The following is a 20,272-nucleotide window of genomic DNA, read 5'->3' on the forward strand; positions in this document are numbered from 1 at the left end:
CTCACAGTTTTTCTGCAGATATCAAATTGAGACAAAAAAAAGAATAAAAAGTGTTGCCTCGCAACACTTTTTATTCTTTTTTTTGTCTCAATTTGATATCTGCAGAAAAACTGGGCCGTAATTACGAATAAAAAATGTAATTTCAATTTCTCTCCGAGACGCAAAAGTTATTTACATCTCGATGCGTATATTTATACTATTTTAGCTCGGGGACAATGATTTTAACGCTAGATTGATTTATCGTGAGAGGGAGAGCTCTGAAAAATGCGGATTTCGATTTTAAAAACCCCCTGATGAAAATAGTCGAACAAGGCGATCCCACGGAAACGCGCTCACTGGAGAGACAGAAGGGTACCGCGTAGATGTTTTACAAGGGACCACTCTGAAGCCAGAAGCTTGTCTTGCGTATCCCATGTCATTGCTTTCGAGATTCCTCCTCTTTCTTCTTTCATTCTTTTTCTCTCCCCTCTGTATTTTTTTCATTTTTCTTCCTTTTCTCTACCAATCTACTCGAAATCGTATAAGCGTAATTTCCAAAGTTCATTTAACATCCTCTTGACTTCAACGCGCAATGCACTCGCGCGGCTAAAAATGCTATTTCTTCTCCTTGCAAGCCTTTACCAGCATCTTATCTCGAGAGTATATTTCGAGTAATTCACCTTTCTTAAAGAAAACAAAGATCTATTTTTTGTTTTTTTCCTTTTACATACTTTTTGTATTTTTGAAATTATTATAAAACCTTCTAAAACAATTTTTTTCAAAATTTACTTATTTATTTATTTTATCTATTTATTTAAGTTCAAATTTGCCTGAAACTTGTTCAAGTTTGCCACAAGTCAAGAAATTCAGGGAAAAGTCAGTGATTTTTATTAAAAGTATACTGAAAAAAATTAAAAGTTTAAATTTCATAAGAAAATTCCATTACTTAAACAAAAATTTTAATAAAATTCTGCACATGCATTTAATTATTTTCACAAATATTAAAAATTGCCTAGAAATTCAATTATTTACCGCAATTTTTTTAATTCTACTATTTTTGTAAATAATAAAAAATTTTACAGGGATCCAATTATTTTCATAAATTATAAAATTATATTTAGGAATTCAATGATTTTTAAAAGTAGTAAAATTCATCGCAGAAATTTAATTATTTTCAAAATTTAAAAAAAAATCTGGTCAAAACTTTAATTATTTTTAAAAATAATAAAATTCTTCTCCGAAATTATATCGTACAATTTCCAACCTTTTGTCTTTTCTTAATTAAATTACGGACCGGATTTCATAAAAATCAATTTTACGAAAATTGGTTGAAATTGGTTTACCTAACTATGGTAAAAACTTGACCCTGGGCTAAAAATGAAGTCACTAAAAAGAAGCAAACGGAATAAATAAATTAGCGAATGATTAAGAAAAGCAGAAGGGAATCACAGAGGCAATTAGCGCGCTCAGCCTCTCTCGGAGGGAGTAGAGAAAGAACGAAAAAAATTAATCTCAAGAAAAGGTATCAGATAAAAAAAATGTCGAATGTGAAAAAGAGAATTAAACTCTCGACTCTCGAGAGGGAAGATTGAATATGGCAACATAAAAGAAGAAGAAGAAGAAGAAGAAGGGGATAATCGAAACGGATGAAGGCAGATGTGTTATCTGGCATCTCGTGAGCAAATCGCAATATTTAACGCGATAGTTAGTCCTCGTGTGTCTTTTTGAAGGAGAGAATGAGTTGGTCTCGTGCAACCAATTCCCTTTTGGCCGCAGTTGCGGTGGACATGGCCGAGGAACATATTTTAGAATCCCCTTTATGCCGCATGCGGCATGGCATTCCATCCGTGGGAAACAATGCGGACTGGCTTCTTTATACGGCAAATGTGTCGTGGGTGGGTGTTACGGGGCGCTTCGATACGCGTTCAAATTACAATATCGGAGGCCCTGCGACAACCGCCAACAACCAACATCTCCGAACGGGGACTACTTCTGGTCCCCAAATGAATTTCCTCGTCCCGCCGTTACTTTGTATCTTCATTGCGCGACACCTCGAGCCACGTCCCACTCGCAACGACTTTTTCTACTTCCCCGCCACAAAATTCTAATAGTCAGTTGCATTTTTTCACTATTATATTTTATTCTTCTCACGATTATTCCCCACTCGACAATTCAGACTAAAAATTTTCCCTAAGTTTAAAAATATAAAAAATTGGGATTGTTTTATACAATCCTAATTTTTTATTTTTAAACTTAACCCTTTCGTACCCCCTGGGAAAGTCAGCGAGTCGAAAATCATCGACTTGGGTTCGATTATTACGAATCTGAAGACAGATTTTCGAAATTCAAAATGGCGGATCCAATATGGCGGATATTTTTAATCAAAATTGATCAAATTCTCAAGAATTCAATTATTTTCATAAATAAGAAAATTCTTCGCATTATAATATTTTCATAAATAATAAAAATCTACAAAGAAATTCAATTATTTTCATAAATAATAAATTGTTTCGGAGAAATTCAATTATTTTCAAATATTCAATACAATTTTAATAAATTTTCTGGGAAAAAATTCAATTATATTCAAGATAATTTTAATAAAATTTCTCTAACGGATTCAATTATTTTTTTTTCAAAAATTGTAATAAAATTGTTCTAAACAATTCAATTGCTCTCAAAAGTTTTTAATAAAATTCTTTGTAAACTCTGAGAAAATTGTTTGAAAGAATTTTATTTTCGATAAATAATTTTAATATAATTCAATAGAGATAATGTTAATTACAATTAATAATAAACAAGATTATTTTAAGAACTTAAAAGAAATTCTTCTTTAAATTTTATTGTTTTCAAAATTTTCAGTAAAAATTATATAAAAAAAACTTCATTATTTTAAAATAATTTTAATAAAAATCTTCCCAAAAATTAAATTATTTTAAATACAATTTTAATTACATTTTCTCGAAAGAATTCAATTATTTGAAAAAATGTTGATAAAATTCTATTGAAATAAATTCAATTATATTCAAATTTTTTTTATTTAGACTTTACAAAAATTCAATGATTTTTAGTACATCAAAAATTTAATTATTTCTATTAATTACTTCTGCAAATGATTGAATTTTTTGCAAAATTTAAAAAAACAAGTGAATTTTAAGAAAAATTTTATTAAAATTGTATTTTAAATAATTGAATTTCTGTGAAAAATTTACTATTTAGTATTTATTGATATTATTGAATTCTTTTGAAGAATTTAAAAAATATGTTTAAAAATAATTTAAATTTACCTAGAATTCAATTAAAATTGCATTTAAAATAATTGAATTTCAGCGAAAATTTCATTATTTTTTAAAAAATAATTGAATTCTTGAATTGGAGTTCATTAAAAGTTTTTTAAATAATTGAATCTCTGCCAAAGAAATTTATTATTTCTGCAAATAATTGAATTTTTGCAAAATTTATAAAAATAAGTGAATTTTTGAGAAAAATTTTATTAAAATTGTATTTAAAATAATTAAATTTCTGTGAAAAAATTTACAATGTATTGATATTATTGAATTCTTTTGAAGAATTTAAAAAAAAAGTTTAAAAATAATTAAATTTTCCCTAGAATCCAATTAAAAATTGCATTTATTAAAATAATTGAATTTCAGCGTTTTTTAAATAATATTGAATCCCAGACAAAAAAAATTTATTATTTCTGCAAATAATTCAATTTTTGCAAAATTTTAAAAAATAAGTGAATTTTTAAGAAAAATTTTATTAAAATTGTATTTAAAATAATTAAAATCCTGCGTTGAGTTTTAATATTTATAAATATAATTGAATTCTTTTAAAGATTATTATTAAAATTTTAAATAATAATTGAAAAACTGAGAAGAATTTCATTATTTATAAAATTAATTGAATTCTTGCGAAGAATTTTATAAAAATGTATTTAAATAATTAATTTTTTTCGAATAATATTAGGAAAATTCTGTTTTGAATAATTAAATTCCTGTGAACATTTTTTTATTTATAAAAATAATGGAATATTTACGAAGAATTTTATACCTAAACATTTTTTTTTAAATTATTCAATTCTTTTGGGAAATTTTTTATTCAAATAGTAGATATAAAAATCATTTAATTACGAAAAATTTGTGAAAATAATTAAATCGTTTTAAAGAATTTTATTAAAATTTTTTTGAATTTTTTCCAATAGGAAAATTTTTCCTAATTTAATTAAAAATTTTTTAAATAATTTTTTTATTTCGACTGTAAATAGAAAAAATAATCATTTATAAATTGACTAAAGAATTTTATTACAATTATTGAAAATAATTGAATTCGTCATAAAATTCAATTATTTTCAATTTTTTTTTTTTTATAAATTACAAGAATTCAATGATTAGTACATTAATTTTATAATTTTAAACATTTAAAAAGAAAAACTTCAAACTGCGAACAGATTACTTGGATACAACGGTTATTAATATAGATATTAATACAGATTAATATAAATATTAATATAGATTAATATAAATATTTCAAATTATTTTTAGAAAAATAAAATCGTCGAATTATTTTTGCGAATTTGTTTCTAATACGTTGTGAACTTCAGGATAACCTCAAAATGAGTATACTTTTGTTTATGGACGTTTCTCGCTTATCGAGGTTCAACTGTAATTTCTTTTTCTCTTCCCTTTTATTGTTTTCTATAAATAAATATATAAATTCTCACTCTCTCTTTCTCTCTCTCTTTCGGAATAAAAGAAAGAAAGAAGAACAGATAAAAGAAAAAAGAAAAAAAAATCCTCTCTTTTTAGACTATTTTCTCCTCCTCCTCCTCTCTCTCCTATTCATCGACTCCCCTCGATTCCTCAGTCCTCTCGTTTCTTTTTGCCCTCGCAATCGTTCCATCTTCCTCTCTCGAATCTGTCCTGTTTCCACTCCCTCGGATTCTCTCTCCCAATGCCTCTGAATGTTCTAGGCTCGGCCGACTGTCCTTTATTTATTAACGCAATTAAAGAAACAGAGTGTCGGAGCCTCGGAGTGCCTCGGAGTCGGCTTTCTTCTGTGGCCAAGGCCCTGCGATGCCGCGGTGTTGTGGGACTGCTCGAGCTAAAGAAAGAAGGAAAAAGGAGTCGAGAGAGAGATATAGTCCGAGGTTCAAGCTGATCTCCCGTAGATCGACGTTTACATCGGGGACCTCTTCGCCGAAGGTCAACCACGACAGATGTCCCTCGATAAGCGCAGAGAGTCAAGACTTCTAGGATTAATGGACCATTTCGCACGCAAAGAATATTCCGTGTGTTGTGTTAATATACTTAATATATACATGTATGCATTTAAAATAACAAAACTGGACCGCGCAGCAGCTGGATCGAGAGATGAACGCGGAAGAAAGCGCTCTTTTACTTTATTTATTTCTTATTATATATATAATCCGGGATGCATAAACCACGAATGCTTATATAAGATAGTGTTGAATCGAAGATGAAAACGATCAAAAACTGGTTTAATTCGTATTCTCAAGCATCAATTATATTTTATCACTTCGCCTCCTTTAGCGCTTCGCTTTTATCTAATCTGATCTCTTATTCAATTTAGAAAAATATACCGGAATAGATTGCAATGGATTTTTACGATTGTTCACATTGTAAATTTATTTTTAAGCTCCTTCTTTTTCTTTTTATTCTTTTTGCAGTATTTATAATTTTCAATAGTTATTATTTATTTATTTTTTGTTCTTCTCTTCCTTTTGTGGACATTTTTTTACGGACCAAAAATAAAAAATTACAGACCATTTATGGATCACTTACTGAAATTCTATAGAACTTTTTTAGCTGGTAATAGACTGTGAAGATAATAGTTTAGACATTAGTTTAGAAGTGCTTCTGTATAAAACTACAGCAGAATGATATTAAAATTGACAAACGACATGCACTTATTTTAATAAATGGTAAATGCCATCAGTATCGATTGAAATGCGCGGTTAAAAAATTGGCATTGAGTGTGAAAATATCGGACGAGGATAAAATAATGAAATTTCTCACGGGAGGGAAGATGAATGCAATGCGCTTGTTGAAGGAATCAAAGCTGGTCAGGTTTTCAGGGTCCGAATAAGAGAGAGAGAGAGTCTCGATGTTATAAAGTGCGCCATTAGCCACGACAACGCTAACAAGCACCGGAACAATTGTTCCGCCGTCGTGCATCAAGAAGAGTTAAAACTTCGAAGCTGCTTTGCGAGGAGAGGCGAAGTGGAAACGTGTATATACTATATGGGAAGGGATGCGGAAAGTGAAGGGAGATTCAGGGTGTTGGCGGAGAGTTTGGCAAGCGATCAGAGCCTCATGGCTATATCGGTGTCGTTTAAGGCCACATTTATCCCGACGGTACTCAAGGATCAGTTCACTAGCCTGCTTAGAATTCAAGACAACACGACCTAATTGTTATGTGCCTTCTTACCATCTCTTCTTTTTTCTTTTCTTTGCTCTCTCTTGCTCTCTGTCTCTCTCTCTCTCTCTCTCTTTTCGTTACACTTTTCTCTATCTCTTTTCCCTTTTTTTCTCTCTTAGTCAGTTGCTATCTTACTCTTACTTCGCAACAAACTGACACACCACTCTGGGGTAGGAGAGAGGTAAATTAAGAGCTTCTTGTCTTAGGAGTAGCGCAACTGCTCAAAGAGAGAAGGAGAATGGGCGCGAGAATTTGCGAGACGATTTTAGATCTGGAATGTCGAGTAAGGCACATAAGGACAGAAGTAGATGACTACTGTTTAAGCTCGAGATTCCTCAAAGAAAGGCCACAAGGTCTTTTCTCCCCTTGGTTGGGACAGGTGCCATGGCGAAAAGCGAAAATCTATCCCAAGAGAAAAACTATCCCTTTATTAAAAGGTCAATCGATAATCTACTACTAGTACTACTACTACAATTACTACAAAAACTAGTACTGCATACACTGCAACTACTACTGCACAGAAGAAATTTGTAAATAAATGTAATAGAACATTTTTTTTAATATCTAATAATTCATGGAGTGAATCAAAATATTCTTCAGGGTCAGGGAAAAAGTCTGGAACTCAGGGAAAAGCAAAATTAAATTTTTGTGGCAACCCTGATAAAAATGATCATAAGTCGCACATTCGACTACTTTGAACTACTTTACTGATCTAAAAGTGTCCAAAACTAAAAACGTAGTAAAGCCGCAGTTCGCAGTGTACAATTCGTTAAATCAACAAACAAAAGATTCATTCTCGAGAATTTCGATAAAAATGTGTAAAATTTGAGTAAAATAGTCCGAGGAAAGTGAGGAATGCGAAAAAGAATTCAATTGTCAGGCATATCATATAGAATAACTGGAAGTCTGCCAGTCAAGCTAGACCATATATAAATAAACTACAAAGGAAGAGTTTGCAACAACTCCACTTTATCATTCTGTTCATGAAATATTTATAAACACAAGGGGCTCGACGTCATTATTCATAATCACTGATAGGAGATTGCGACTGATGAGAGAATGGTGAATCGCTTTGAGAAGATGGTGTCACTAAAAGTGATAGTCGGGAATGATAAAATGATATACCCTCTTCTCCAGAGAGTGTTTCTCATTGAGGCATAAATATTCCCAGTCGAGCATAAATATCTTGTCGCGTGTGCAACTCTCTCTCTCTCTTTCTCTCACCCTTTTTTTTCTCTCTCTCTCTCTTTTGACTTGAGTTTATCAAAACAAGCAATAATAACGTTGAAGCTGCGGGAAATTGAGCATGTCGTTCTGCACGGTAGCGTCAAATTAACGCCGAGCGACTAACTCGTCGTTTCTTCTTTTTTCCAATTTTTCTTCATCCGACTTATGTCACTCATATAAGGATGTTTCTCTCTATCTCTTTCTCTATCTTCTACCATCCTTTTCTCTCTCTTTTACCACCCTTTTCTCTTTTTTCTCTCTCTTTTACCATCCTTTTCTCTTTCTATCTCTCTCTTTTAAGAGAGAGAAAACAAGGGAGAATGAAAAGGTTTTCTCTTTCTCTAACTCATTTCGCGTCTTTCCATGGGCGAAAAGTGTTGCAATTACTTGACATGTGGACGCCACGGCGTCTTCAAAGAGACGCTTCGGCGACAACGCTCTAAATCCGAATAACAAGCCATCCAGTCGTAGCGCCACATCAATCTGCTCTGGGTTACGTTTTGACGAATCGCAGTCTTGCTCCCGTCCCAACATCTTCATAAAAGTAATTTCTCCTCTCCTCCATTCTTTTCTATATTTGTAGTCATCAACTTTTGAACTGCTCCTTTTAAAAATTATGTATACCAAAAAATCAAAGTATATTCTGCAACATCCTTATCTTTGTCGTGTGGGGAAACATTTACAATAATAAAGTAAATTAAATAGGACGTATAGTAATTCCATAAAAAATTTTATGGCAAACTGGGAAAATTTATTCTATTTGAGAGTCAAGAAGGAAACTACTACTACTATCATTATTATTACAGCAGAAGCAATAGGAGTAACAGTAAAAGTACCAGTAATAGTAGAAGTAGTAGTAGTAACAGTAGCAAGAACAGTAGAAGTAGTAGCAGAAGTAACAGTTGCAATATTAGTGGATAAGTTAGTGGAAATAGTATTACTACTGATTTCAGCTTAAAATAACAACTAGTCATCAAAAATGAGTTTCTCACCTTTTAGTTTATTATCCTGTTGAAGGGCTCTATGAAAATGTTCATCTACCTCGGTTGCCGCATCTCCTCGGTAATGAGTGAAAACCACACAATTTGCACTAACATATTGTGCTCTACTCTCACCATCATCCGAGTCTTCTGCCGCCGTTCCACCGCCTACTGCTGAAATAATTGAGCCTCTTCATATCTTTATTATTAAGTTACACAGAGTCAGGGAAATAAGCAAGAGATCACGAAACTTTTGAAATTAGAAAATAATCTCTAAATTTAAAATAACTCCTAGGAAGACGAGCAAATGTTTGTTTTTTTAAGGGATTTTAATTAGCAGAAAAAACCATAAGATGATTGAAAAGTAGCCTAATTTTAGATTTAAAACTGTATCAATAAAACTAAACGGTAGGTTAACTGTAGGTTAACTGTAAGTTAAGTTCAGTTAAGTTTAGTTTAAAAAAAGTAAAAAAAAAATTTGTCTAAAAATCTGAGAGAAATCTCACCGTCCGTCGATCTATCATCGTCGAGGGTCCTCGAAGACTGCGAAGTGGAGGTTGCAAGAGGTGCTCTAGGTTGGGGTGTCGGTCTTGGGGACGCTGGACTTGGTGCTGACCCTATTGAACCAGTACTGCTTGGTTGACCTTGAGGGATACTTCCCCCCGCTCCACAGAGTTCTAGTCCTGCTGCCTCCAACGATCTTTGGTGCACATTTAACTGGAAACAAAAAAAACAACAATTAATTTTAATTTCTCTCTTGATTTTTAAAAGTAACTTCAAATTTCTTTTAAATTTTAAAATTAATTTTAAATTTCTCCTGATTTTTAAAATTATTTGAAAATTTAATTTGTGCTGTGTATCATATTCTCCATCAAAGCAAAAATGGGTCGGTTATGAGGAAAATTTGCTTTTCGCTAAATGAACGATATAAACTTTATGATCTTATCCGGAAATCTCGTAAATTCGACGACATAAACGTTATAAACCATAATACACCTTGAGATTGAAACACTAACTTAATAGATTGTCACCAACGGCGTTAATATTTAGTGGATTTCAGATTAAAATTTTCTCCATTTCTTTATTAGTTTCAAAGGCTTTTGTTGTACCTTCAAATTCCATTTATTGTTTGAATTCCTATATGAATTTCTAAATTCTTAATCCCTTTGAATCCTTAATTTCTCTGAATTCTCATTTCTTGTTGAATCCTTAATTTCTGAATTCTAATTTTTAGTTGAATCCTTAATTTTCTGGATTCTTATTTCTCATCGAATCCGAAATCGAATCCTTAATTTCCTAATTCTTATTTCTCGTTGAATCCTTAATCCCTTCGAACCCAAATCACTCTTTGAATTCCTAATTCTTGAATAGTAGTTCTGATAATAATATTCATAAGTTCTAAGGATTCAAACAAATTAAAGAATCTCTTTGAATCCTTATCACATAAATATCGTTATCGCAACTACTCGTAATAAATTAGAATTCTATAAATAATTACACACACTATACTTACACCATGAGAAATCTTGGCAGAAAATTGCATTTCTCTTGAACTATGTCAAGATTAAACTTATCAAGAGTCAACGAGACATTTCCGTAGCGAGTGTTTGTAAGGGATATAGAAATTGCTTGTGGGGGAATATCGTTAAATTTTCAAAGTTATTCTCGCCATGATATGCGGGGAATAGTGTTGCCATACGACGACAGTTGCCGATGATGCAAAGCGGCTAAATGATCCAGCTATTCAAAGAATGCCCAGAACTGAGCGAGTCGTTGCCTTTGCGGATCTTGAAACACGCCTAAACGCAAATTCACTTGTAATCTCGCCTCGCACCTCGAGAGAGATGCGATTAAACGACAACACGGTATTTGCAGTGGCGCCAAATGCAAATCCGTCGAGAGATTTATAAATCTTTACTAGAGAGAGAGAGAAAAAAAAGAAGAAGTAGAGGGAACAAAATCTCTTGACAACTGACGACAAAATTTACTGTTTCACATGCTGGATATGCTTTCTTTTAACCCTTTTCGTGTCATTCTGTTTGTTATAGAAAAAAAATAACGAAATATGTTCCGTTTTGTTTCGTTGTTCGACGAGAGAATACGATTTTTTACTGTTGGACAATGAAGCAACGGAGGAAAATTAATAGTAGTTAGAATTAAGTTACATTTTTGTTGGATATTAGGCAGAACCTTTCTTAAAATTTTGATGGATCTTTGTAAGGCCTTTTTCAGATCTTTTCTAGATCTTTGTTAGACCTTTTTTAGGCCTTTGTTAGACCTTTTTTAGGCCTTTGTTAGACCTTTGTTAGACCGTTGTTAGATCTTCGTTAGATCTTCATTAGACCTTTGTTAGACTTTTGTCAGACCTTTGACAAGATCTAAGAAAGGTTGCTAAAGTTTTGCCAGCATTTTGACAGATTTTTGACAAATCTTCATTAAACCATCGTTAGATCTTTATAAGAACATGTTTACGGAAGTAGACATTGTTCATCAAAGAATTAATGAAAAGAATCTAAATATTCGGCATAGAATAAGAATTAAGTTGAAAGAATGCTTGAGATTATCGCATTCACAGTGAAAATTAAGTTGTCGCTCTGAATACGCCAATGGGTTGGGTAGTTTTCATTGAGCACATAGCGACGCTCGACGTCGGCGTCCATTGTATCCCCTATTCTCCGCTTGGACTGCAAATAGCGCGAGAGCTATGCTATGCTGAGCATCGTCACGACGGTCGCAATGAGACCAAATAGGATGTAATGCCTGCTATTCATTAAATCCTAGTGCTGCAAATGCCACGTTAGGTCACCCGAATTCTGATCGAATTTTCCCGCACAATTTTTCCTCTTTAATTCTTCGTTCTTTGCTACACTTTCTTCTTTCACTAGTACCTGCCTGCTTTAAACTATATCAACAATTTTTGTTATCCTACATTAAGCAAAACAAGAACTTGTAGAAAAAAACTTAGAATTATGGACTGATCTAATGAGGCAAATTTTTCTAGGTAATTTAACTAACATTTGGGGAAAAATTTCCATGGTGTGAAAATTAATACAGGATCGTTGTAAAATCTGTTGATTTGTTCAAAGTTCGGGACCAAAAGGCGAAGATTTGCGAATCTTGATGAAGAGCGACCATAATTTCTCAAAGGGACACATGGACGATAAGGTTTCGCTTTTGTGTGCGCTTAAATCTTTTCGACGAGTGTAGCTTCTTTGCATCGCAGACTATTTTCAGAGTATGGCTATTTTTGGACAGGAGTCTCTCTCTCTCTCTTTCTTTCTCTCGTGGTAGTCTTTCTGGTGACAATGGCAATGTGCGAATTCAAATTAATTCTCGAGTCGGATTTTTCAAAACGGCTTCTTTATTACTTTCTAAAAAGGCAAAATTCCGTTTCGACTTTGTACTCTGATGAAATACTTACTTGATGAAAATAAAAAATAGATAAAATAGAAAATCATAAGTAAATAGCATGGATAAATTTCCAGTAGCCATTGTTGTTCCTACTACCTTGAATAAAATATAAATCACCTGGACAGATGGGCGACGTGTATGAATTATAATCTGACCTCTGAGTCAATCCTTTTGACACCAGACTGTACAGAAGTTTGTCATTCTATACACTTTCCATCGTCTCCTCAACGCTTTTCTGCTTCCGAGTTCTTCCCCGTTGACAGGGTATATATTGCTACTATGAAATCTCCCGCCTAACCAATTTCTTCTCCACATCACCGACAACTGGAAAAGTACGATGATAAATGCTTCCAAGGAAACAGAAATGCGAAACGAAAATATCTCCTCCATGCTTTCGTGGTGGAAAATTTTGATATTCTCAACCAACATTAATTGAAATTAATATAAATATATCGTTGACTTCAAGTTTTTAATTAGTAAATATATTAGGTAAATATATTAATTTGCTTGAAGCCAAAAAAATTAGTTTTTTTTTATTAGGAAATTTCAAGTGAGGAAAAACAATATAAAGAAGAAAAGAGACAGTGAATAAAAATGAATAAAATCTAGGTTTCGCGAAGAATTCCAGAATCGTGGAGAGAAGTGCTGCATCTGTCGTCGGAAGAGAAATGAAGGTCGCATCATAAATTGCAGCAAGCATGCGGGGAGAACTGAGAACATTGTCTTGGGATGCATGCTCATTCTTCAGGAAAGTGACAGTAACGTCCGCGCCTCTCATAGGTGTCTCGACCTCGGGAACCTTCTCTCTCTCAGGGTGAGGTGAGTCCGAAACCTGGAATACATAAGAGGCTCTCGACGCGATCTCGATAACAAGACATGCGGCCATACCAGCCAGGTGCGAAATTTTAATCTCTCTCTCTCTCTCTCTTTGCTAAAAGTTCCTTTAGCAGATCATCACTTGCATTGTCAGCTGTTGCAGATGCATTCGCAATCACTGTGTCAAGTGTCAGTTGAAGGAACTTTAGTCGTTTCGAGAAGTCAGGATCGTCACGTTGATGTGTACTACTCCATGGAATGTTGGGTCTCAGTTTATTAGAGCAGATGATGATAGCATCTCGAAGGCGTAACCTGTTTCTTTCTGTGTCGTGTTCTCTCTTTATTCCACTTCATTCTATTCCACACTCGATTTTTGTCTTTTGCCATATAGTCACATTTGTGTTTCCATTTCCTCCTGCATTCATTGCTTGAAATCTTTTTTTTATCACACTTTTCTAAGGATTATATTGAGACAAAAATTTATCGCCATCAGACTTTTGATAAGAATAGCAAATTGAGACAAAAAATGTATCGAAAGTGTTGCGTCTCAATTTAAAATCCTTAGACGAACCAAATGTGACAACCATTTTAAAAGACGAAAATATTTTACACGACTATTGGTAGACCAAAAGTTTTGGGTGAAAGGATTTTACCCAAAATAATTAGAGAACAGTTAGGAAAAGTTAGGAAAATTTACCAATATTTTTTAAAGTGTGCCTAAAATTGAAAAGCTGTAAAAGATTTCTAGCAACAATTTCGCGACGTTTCGAAAAGTGTTTAGCAAAAGGTTTGTTTGGCAAATAAAAGGAGATACGTATTCATCCCGAGGAGAAAAAAGAAGAACGATGATATCGCCGCTGACAATTATAATCAGTCTCTCATATATTTTTGACTTGAGTGTTGCAGCGTGGCACTTAGGTGCTTGCGTATAAAAGGAACAAAACCAAAAGGAGAGAAGATCTCTCCGCACTGACACCTCGTTTTTCTCCATTTCTTCATCTCCATTCTCCAGGAACCTGTTTTTCACTTTTCGTTTAATCATTTGATGAAAGTGCATGTACTTTACACGTAGAAATACTCAAGTTGTGAGGCGCGCAAGTATCGTGAGAATCAATTGCAAAAGGGACGACGGTAAGTGCAATGTACAAGGGAAAAAGAAGCAAAAAAAAAAAAAAAAAAATATCCAGAGAGATTAAATCAAGGCGGGGTACTACCTCCCCTAGGGATTACCATGGCGGAACATCCTAGGGTCTAGAGAACCAGCAGGCAAGAGAAGACCACGACGACAATGTGGTAATTAATTGAAGCAAGTCAGAACGACCTCAGATTCTCTGCATCCCACTCTTTATCTCCCACCACCACCACCAGCACTACTTGTTTCTCACTCTTTTTCTCCTTCTTCTATAAACTTTTCCCTCTCTCTCTCTCTCTCTTACTCACTCACTCTAATTCTTTGCATCTCTCTTCCTGCGTGATGGTCCAGGTCCTGAAGCAACTCGCGGCCAGCAGAACCAAGCGAAACTCTAGCTCGCGGCCTTTCAAAGCATTCCAAACCGTGAGCGACTACACAAAATCCCCCCGCTTTCGTTCCCTCTCTTTCTTGTTCGTTTCAACTCGCCATGTTTTCTCTCCCAACCCTTCGTCGACTCATTTTATCAAGTGCGTATTCATCGCTTCCCCTCTAGCACGAATTTCAACATCATCCTGACCTTTAATCCACGATTGAATCATTTAAATGGTCTGTAAATCTGAATCCGTTAGAGGAGTAATTCTGAACCTCCGTCAGTGAAGGGATGTGACTGAATTGATGAATGGATTCGTGGAAAATTTATTTATTTATTTATTTCTTCATATTTTTAATATTATTGTTATTATTGCTGTTTATATTATCTGACCGTATGGAACGATGTTTAATCTTCGTGATTATGAATCTAAGCGGCCGGAGCTACAGGGAAAGTTTCTCGTAGAGAGCAGCAGGCTTCGTATACTCATCTACTAAAAGAATTTAATACTTTTTTACAATTTGCTACGATTTAGGTACATTTTTTAGATTTATGACACTAAAAGCTACTTTCTTCTATGTTATAAACAATTTCCACTACTCAAAAATTTAAATAAAATTCTTAGAAACAATTCAAAAAAATTTAATAAAATTCTTTCAAACGATTCAATTATTTTCAAAATATTTTTCGAAATTCAATTATTTTTAATATCTGCCATTCAAACGATTCAATTATCTTCAAAATTTTCTTGACATTTAATAATTTTTAATATCAGCCATTCAAACGATTCAATTATCATCAAAAAATTTTTCGAAATTCAATTATTTTTAATATTTACCATTCAAACGATTCAATTATTATCAAAAAATCTTTCGAAATTCAATTATTTTTTATATCTACCAATTTTATAAAAAATTTCCCAAAATATAAAAAAATTATAAAATTCTTTGCAAACATTCAATTATTTTTATAATAATTGAATTCAATTATTTAATACATAATTTTAATAATATTTTAAAAAAAAAACATTAATTTAAAAAGTATTTTATAAAAATTCTTCAAAAGAATTTAATTATTTTTATAAATAATAAAATTGTTCACAAGAATTCAATTATTTTTAAAAAATTTAATAAGATTCTTAGCAAAATTTCAATTATTTTCAAAAAATTTAATAAAATTCTTGTCAAAATTTCAATTATCTTCATAAATAATAAAATTTATTAGCAAAATTTTAATTATTTTCAAAAATTTTAATAAAATTTTTGCCAAATTTCAATTATTTTCAAAAGTAATTAAATTCTCGTCAAAATTTCAATTATCTTTACAAATAATAAAATTTTTCTACAAAATTCAATTATTTTTACAAATAATAAAATTGTTCACAAGAATTCAATTATTAATAATAATTTAATAAAATTCGTTGCAAAAATTCAATTATTTTCAAAATTTTAGTAAAATTTTTTTAGTAAAATTCCAAGTATTTTGAAAAATTTTAATATAATTCTTGTCAAAATTTCAATTATTTTAAAAAGTAATAACATTCACCTATATAATTCAATTATTTTTATAAATAATAAAATTGTTTACAAGAATTCAATTATTTTTATAAATGTTAATAAAATTCGTTGCAAAAATTCAATTATTTTCAAAAAATTTAATAAAATTCTCGTCAAAATTTCAATTATCTTCATAAATATTAAAATTCTTTGCAAAATTTCAATTATTTTCAAAGAATTTAATAAAGTCTTGGCAAAATTTCAATTATTTTAAAAAGTAATAACATTCACCTATAAAATTCAATTATTTTTATAAATAATAAAATTGTTTACAAGAATTCAATTATTTTTATAAATGTTAATAAAATTCGTTGCAAAAATTCAATTATTTTCAAAAAATTTAATAAAATTCTCGTCAAAATTTCAATTATCTTCATAAATATTAAAATTCTTTGCAAAATTTCAATTATTTTCAAAGAATTTAATAAAGTCTTGGCAAAATTTCAATTATTTTCAAAAGTAATAACATTCTCCTATAAAATTCAATTATATTCAAAAAATTTTAATAGAATTCTTGCCAAATTTCAATTATTTTCGTAGGTAAAAAAATTCTTCTCTGAAATTCAATTATTTTCAAAAATATTAATAAAATTCTTGCCAAATTTCAATTATTTTCAAATGTAATAAAATTCTTCTCCGAAATTCAATTAATTTCATAAATAATAAAATTCACGTGATTTCAATTATTTTTTTTAAAATGTTAATTATGGCATGAATTTTTAGAAAAAATTGAATTTTAATAAAGGTTTTTAAATTTAAATCTTTGAAAGATTTAATTATTGTAATACTGTGATAATATTAAAAATTTTATTCTGAAAGAAAATAATTAATCTTTGAATAATTTTATTTAAAAATTTCATAAATAAAATATAATTGAATTTTGGAAAAATTGCAGTTGTAATTTTTAGAAATAATTATATTTGAAAACTAGGCTTTACATTGAAATCACTTAAAATTTTTTTAATTCCTGCGTAGAATTAAATAGGCAATTGAAATATTTACTTTAAAAAAATTTTCTTTTTTTGTATTTAATTTAATTCAGAAATTATTAAGAAACTAAGTCGTCAAATTTAATTTATCTTCAGATATATTTTTACTACTTTTTTCAGTCTTAAAGCTATTTTTTGTTAGTATTTTAAAATTAGTTAAATTATTATCTTTAAAGTCCGAGATCCTTTAAAAATTAAGGGCAAATAAAACGAAAACATTCGGATAATGAATAATTATTATATTAATTTCTGGTAAGATTAAATTATATTTATTTATTTTTTTTTATAAAATAATTTTTTATTATTATTTTTATTTTGTATATATTTTTTGGATAGACTTGCTGAAGAGGAAATCATTCAGATTTCGAAACTTTGGTGTAAATAAATATTTTTATTCATTGTCCGAATGTTTTCGTATTTTAATTGCCTTATTTTAAAAATAATTATCAAGTACGAAGCCTTCTTCTTCTTTAAAAAAAAATTTTTTTTTTGTTTGTTTGGCTTCGAAAAATCGGGCCAATTCTGAGTTACGAAGTCTGTAGCAGTGAAACACAAAATCGCATTTTTTGAGGCGTGGCACATAATGCGCAGACTTACGTAAAGTGGTTTCTGCGCACATGCAGGCGGCGCTTCTGTGTAACCTTGTATGCGCAGAAACGCAGTTTCGTAACTCTGCGCAATTATCTGCCACGCCTACAAAAATGCGATTTTGTGCTTCACTGCTCTCTCACTCTCTCTACAATCCACCAAGGAGCCAGATCCTATTAATTCCAAATCCGCAAATTATTAATTATCAATTAATTATCAAAAATTCGAAATTTAGTCGCAAAATTAACCGATTAAGAAAATAATCGCCATTAAAAAAGAAAGTCAAAGATTCTTTACGCATCAGCGTATACCGTGCGCGCATAAATGAGCATAAACCCCATAAAAGAGTACATAAAGAGGTTGTGGCGGAGTCGTTTTCGAAAAAAAAATCGGAAGAATCGCCAATGGGGGAGAAATGGAGATAAAATGGAAGAGGCGTGGAAGGAAGAGAAATCGTATTCACGATGTCTGGTTGGCGCGCGGATAAAAGAAGAAGAGGATACACACACAGGGGGAAGAAAGAGCTCTATAGAAAATGGGTGGAGAGGAGGGAGGGGGGGAAGGTCGGATGGAAAGGAAGGAAAAAAAAAGGATGAGAAGATCGGTAACGAGCTACCATGAGTCCAAGGGCTATCTTGCAATTTGTTTGCCGGACACGGCCATTCGTCGACACGATTCTCCTATCTTTGTCGAAGATGAGAGGAGTCCCGCGCGGCAAACTCTCGGGACTACGAAGCTGATCCTGCGGTTACGACTACCGATAAGGTACGCGAACGAGTTCCCTTTAGTTAAGTTTGGTTCATTAGTGAAGCCGCCAGGCACCGCCAAGTGGACGATGGAGCAATTCCCATCCACTCGACAAATTACAACGAGATCCCTCTCCGACTTCTTGAAACTCACCGTTCCAACTGACACGATATCGCCTCTTAAAGGGTTCAAAAAAGGATGAGAGACAAAAAAAAAAAAAGAAAACAACTTGTCCAAAGCAACTTTTTGACACTATATGGATTCGAGAACCTAAAGCACATGTGTCACTGAGGGTATAGATAATCGGTCATAATTTTCTCGGGGCTTTTATATAAAACAAAGTTGGGAATTTTTTAACATGTTCCCTATTTTGGGACATTAGGGTCTAATGCATCAATGTGGCCACAAAAATTAAATTTTGATTCTCCTTGACTTTTCCCTGATTTTCAGACAAAATTTTGACTTTTTCCTTGACTCTAAGGAATATTTTAAATTCTAAAAATTATCAATTATTATTAATCTAATTCTAAAAATTATTAACTACTCAAAAAATTTATATTTTTCCATAGGAATTAAAATTGTTCAAAAGATTAAAATCCAAACTTTTTTGAAATTCAACAACATAGAAGAATTATTATTTTTTCAAAGTTATGACTTGGTCACAATTTAATATATGATTAATAATTATCAACCAATCGGAGTCAGGCAAAAAAATAAAATAAAAATTACATTTAACGTTTATAAACGATAACCTCTTCAAAAATTAAAAGTTTTAATAATTAAAAAAATATTACAAATTTAAAAAATTTGTTTTTCTTCTTTGAGAATTTTAAAATTTATTTGTTTACAATTCAATTTTACGTGAAATTTCAATTATTCGGAAATTCTTTAATTACATATAAAATAGAAAAAAAACTTGCAATATTTTTTCAAAAAAAATTATTTCAATATTTCTACTGAATTTTTATATAGTTAAAAGTATGAAAAATTAAAATTTTTAAAGATTTTAAATTTGAAATCTATTGAAAATTCAATTATTTCTTAAAATTCATGATATATTGCTTTTAATATTTAATTATAATATAAAATTTCAACTGAAAACCATTTTTAAATCAATTTTTATTAGAAAATTCTACGAAAATTCAATTATTAAAGCACATAAATAAATCAATTACTGACTAATTAAATGGTTTTTAAAATTTAATTCTCATAAAGAATTTATTGAAAAAATTTTTTTTTAATAATTGAATCCTTTTGACGAATATTAATAAAATTTTTAAGAATAATTACATTTTTCGATATATTTGATTAAAATTGTATTGAAAATATTTAAAATTCTACGATAAGTTTTATTATTTATGAAAATAATTGAATTACTGAAAAGAATTTTATTATTTATGGAAAAAATTAAATCCCTGTCAAAAATTTTGGTATTTTTTAAAATAATTGAAATTCTGCTATTAAATTTATAAAAAAAAATTTAAAAATAATTGAATTGCAGAGAATAAATTTATTAAATTTTTTTTTAATAACTGAATTTCGTAGAAGAACTTTAATATTTTTGAAAAGAATTGAAATTTTGCCAAAAATTTTACTAAAATTTATGAAAATAATTGAATTTGGAAAAGTGTTTTATTATTTATAAAGGTAATTGAAATCTTGACGAAAATTTTATTAAAATTCTAAAAATATTTGAAATTTTGCGAAGAATTTTATTAAAATGTTTTAAAATAATTAAATTTTGAAGAAGAGTTTTATTATTTACAAAGACAATTTAAATTTTGAAAAGAATTTTATTAACGCGGGAATTAAAATATTTTAAATGATTTCAATGTAAAGCCTAGTTATAAAATATAATTATTTCTAAAAATTACAACTGCAATTTTTCCAAAATTCAATTATATTTTTTTATGAAATTTTTAAATAAAATTATTCAAACAAAGATTAATTATTTTCTTTCAAAATAAAAAATTTTAATATTATTACAGTTTTACAACAATTAAATTTTTCAAAGATTAAAATTTAAAAACTTTTTTCAA

General features: G+C 30.6%; 1 protein-coding gene across 1 annotated transcript in view; it reads right to left on the bottom strand.

Annotated features, from left to right (window-relative positions):
• LOC122501990 (protein vestigial) overlaps nt 1–20,272 on the bottom strand; it is a 113,506-nt gene that overhangs the window by 22,675 nt on the left and 70,559 nt on the right. Inside the window, exons 2-3 of the mRNA XM_043611815.1 lie at nt 9,131–9,341; nt 8,637–8,795 (exon numbers count right to left, since the gene is read on the bottom strand). Coding sequence (XP_043467750.1) covers nt 8,637–8,795; nt 9,131–9,341 — 370 coding nt within the window. The remainder of the gene's footprint in view (nt 1–8,636; nt 8,796–9,130; nt 9,342–20,272) is intronic.

Source organism: Leptopilina heterotoma, unplaced genomic scaffold, assembly GCF_015476425.1.
Source record: "Leptopilina heterotoma isolate Lh14 unplaced genomic scaffold, ASM1547642v1 Lhet_22, whole genome shotgun sequence".
Taxonomy (NCBI): Eukaryota; Metazoa; Arthropoda; class Insecta; order Hymenoptera; family Figitidae; genus Leptopilina; species Leptopilina heterotoma.